Here is a 2011-nt window from a genome sequence, read left to right on the forward strand (position 1 = left end):
GACCTGGTGGTTTGAACTATTGTAGAGTTGTTGTAGGTGTCCGTGTCTGGTACTTCATGGGGTGTTTGTTTAAAAGGTAACTGTTGCTTTTGTGTGTTGTTTGTCTCTATATTAAGCGAATAGTCTTTGGTAGGCTCCTGAGAAATTTTAGTTGAGTGTATCTCTGGACGTGATGTGATTCCGGAAGGGGTCTATCCTATGGTGCTGTCGATTTCGACAAAGAGTTTTTCTGGAAGGGATCTGTATCATGTATGACCTTGGTTCTCTGCTCATTTGTGTGACAAGTGCAGGAGACCACTCGCCTTCTTCATTATTTAAAACCCATACGGGTTGTCCTATGTGCAGTTTGGCTAGATCTTTTGTATGTTGATCATAGTTTTCTTGCAACTGATACAGTCGTATCATTATCTTCTCCTTGTTTGTGTTCTGGTTGCATTTGCTAGCTTCCTTTGGTATAGAAGTTTACCTGATGATGGGAGGGTATGATCTAGAGGAGTCCAGTGTAGGCATAGTAATACAATGTCCAAGTCACAACTACTTGAAGCAGCTTTTTTGAATGCAGATTTCACTGCATTCCATGAAACTATTTGACTGCGGAAACTTGATCCCCATTCTTTTGTGAATTGCTTCAAATGGATAGAGTTGAAGTGTGGACCATTGTCACTTATCATTCTCTCTAGAATCTCTTGCTCTCCAAATAGTTGCTTTGTCAGTTTGATAACTTTGTGACTGGAGAACTCCTTTAACAATCTCACAAATGGAAACTTGGAATAATAGTCCACAATGAGCATAAAGTTGAGACCTTCAATGTGAAATAAGTCAGTGGCCACTATCTGCCATAACCTCACTGGAATCTCGTGGGCCATCATGGGTTCAGTACTCTTCACTTTTTGGTGCTGCTGGGATATGGTACATTGTTGTAGTATGTTGTCCTTGTTAATGTTGAGCCAAAAAAACACAACTTTTTGCTTGGAGTTTACATTTCTCCATCCCTTGGTGTCCATAATGTATTTTTTTAATACCTCTTGTTGCATTGATTTGAGTATTATTATTCTGTTTGATTTCAATAATGCTCCATTTTCAATGGACAGTTTGTCCTGATAGAGTCAATAAGGTCTCATATCTTTGTTCATTTCTCTAAGTGTGTCAGGCCAATCTCTTAGAATAATGTCCCTCAATTCACATTGTGTGGCATCCTCATTTGTTGCTTGATGTAACTGAGCTAGTTTGTGGATATAAAATTGAACAAAGTCCACCCTCAGGTCCAAGTCAATGGCGTTTTTATCTTTTTTATTTGGTAGCCTTGAGAATCCATCCACTAATGTCACATCTTTTCCAGGGCAATATACAATCATCATATCATACCCTTGTAAACGTAACAGCATGCGTTGCAGATGAGGTGGAGCTGAAACGAAATTTTTTTAAGTTGATCATTTCCAGAAGTTTATGATCACTTTCCACCTGGAACGCACTTCCATAGGCATAAGTCCGGAATCTTTCACAGCCAAAAACAACTGCAAGGAGCTCCCACTCTGGCATAGGATTGTTCCATCTCTGTTAACGATTTGGATGCAAATGCTATGAGTTTTCCTTTTTGAAGGATAGCGGCGCCAAGTCTTCTACTTACTGTATCAACTTGGATGGCATTTTGCTTTGCATGGTCAAAGTATGACAGCAACATATCTTTGCAAATTAGATCCTTGATTTACTGGAAGGATTTCTGGTGATTTTCTATCCACTGACACTCTACTTTTTTTAGGCGATTTCTCAATGGTGCTGTGAGATCTGACAAGTGTGTAATGAAAAATGTACATGATGATTCCCAACACCCTTTTCAGGTTGGTAGTGTTCAATGGACTAGGTAACATTTTTTATTTTTGTTACCTTGCTGGGATCAGGGTGCATACCATTTTGATTGTAAATTGCACCAAAAAACTAAATCTGTTTCTTATTTACCATATTCTTCAACTCAGTCTGGATTTCTTCCCTCATATGTATGAGACATTTTCTC

The 2011-nt window shown here is 38.8% G+C and overlaps 1 protein-coding gene across 1 annotated transcript; it reads right to left on the reverse strand.

Annotated features, from left to right (window-relative positions):
* Positions 1 to 404: 404 nt before the first annotated feature.
* LOC145249385 (uncharacterized) lies at positions 405 to 866 on the reverse strand. The gene has a single exon (XM_080110944.1). It carries the CDS (start codon positions 864 to 866, stop codon positions 405 to 407), a length of 462 nt encoding a protein of 153 aa, XP_079967070.1.
* Positions 867 to 2011: the final 1145 nt, after the last annotated feature.

The sequence above is a fragment of the Euprymna scolopes genome, chromosome 28, assembly GCF_053919585.1.
Source record: "Euprymna scolopes isolate OS-2025 chromosome 28, ASM5391958v1, whole genome shotgun sequence".
Lineage (NCBI taxonomy): Eukaryota > Metazoa > Mollusca > Cephalopoda > Sepiida > Sepiolidae > Euprymna > Euprymna scolopes.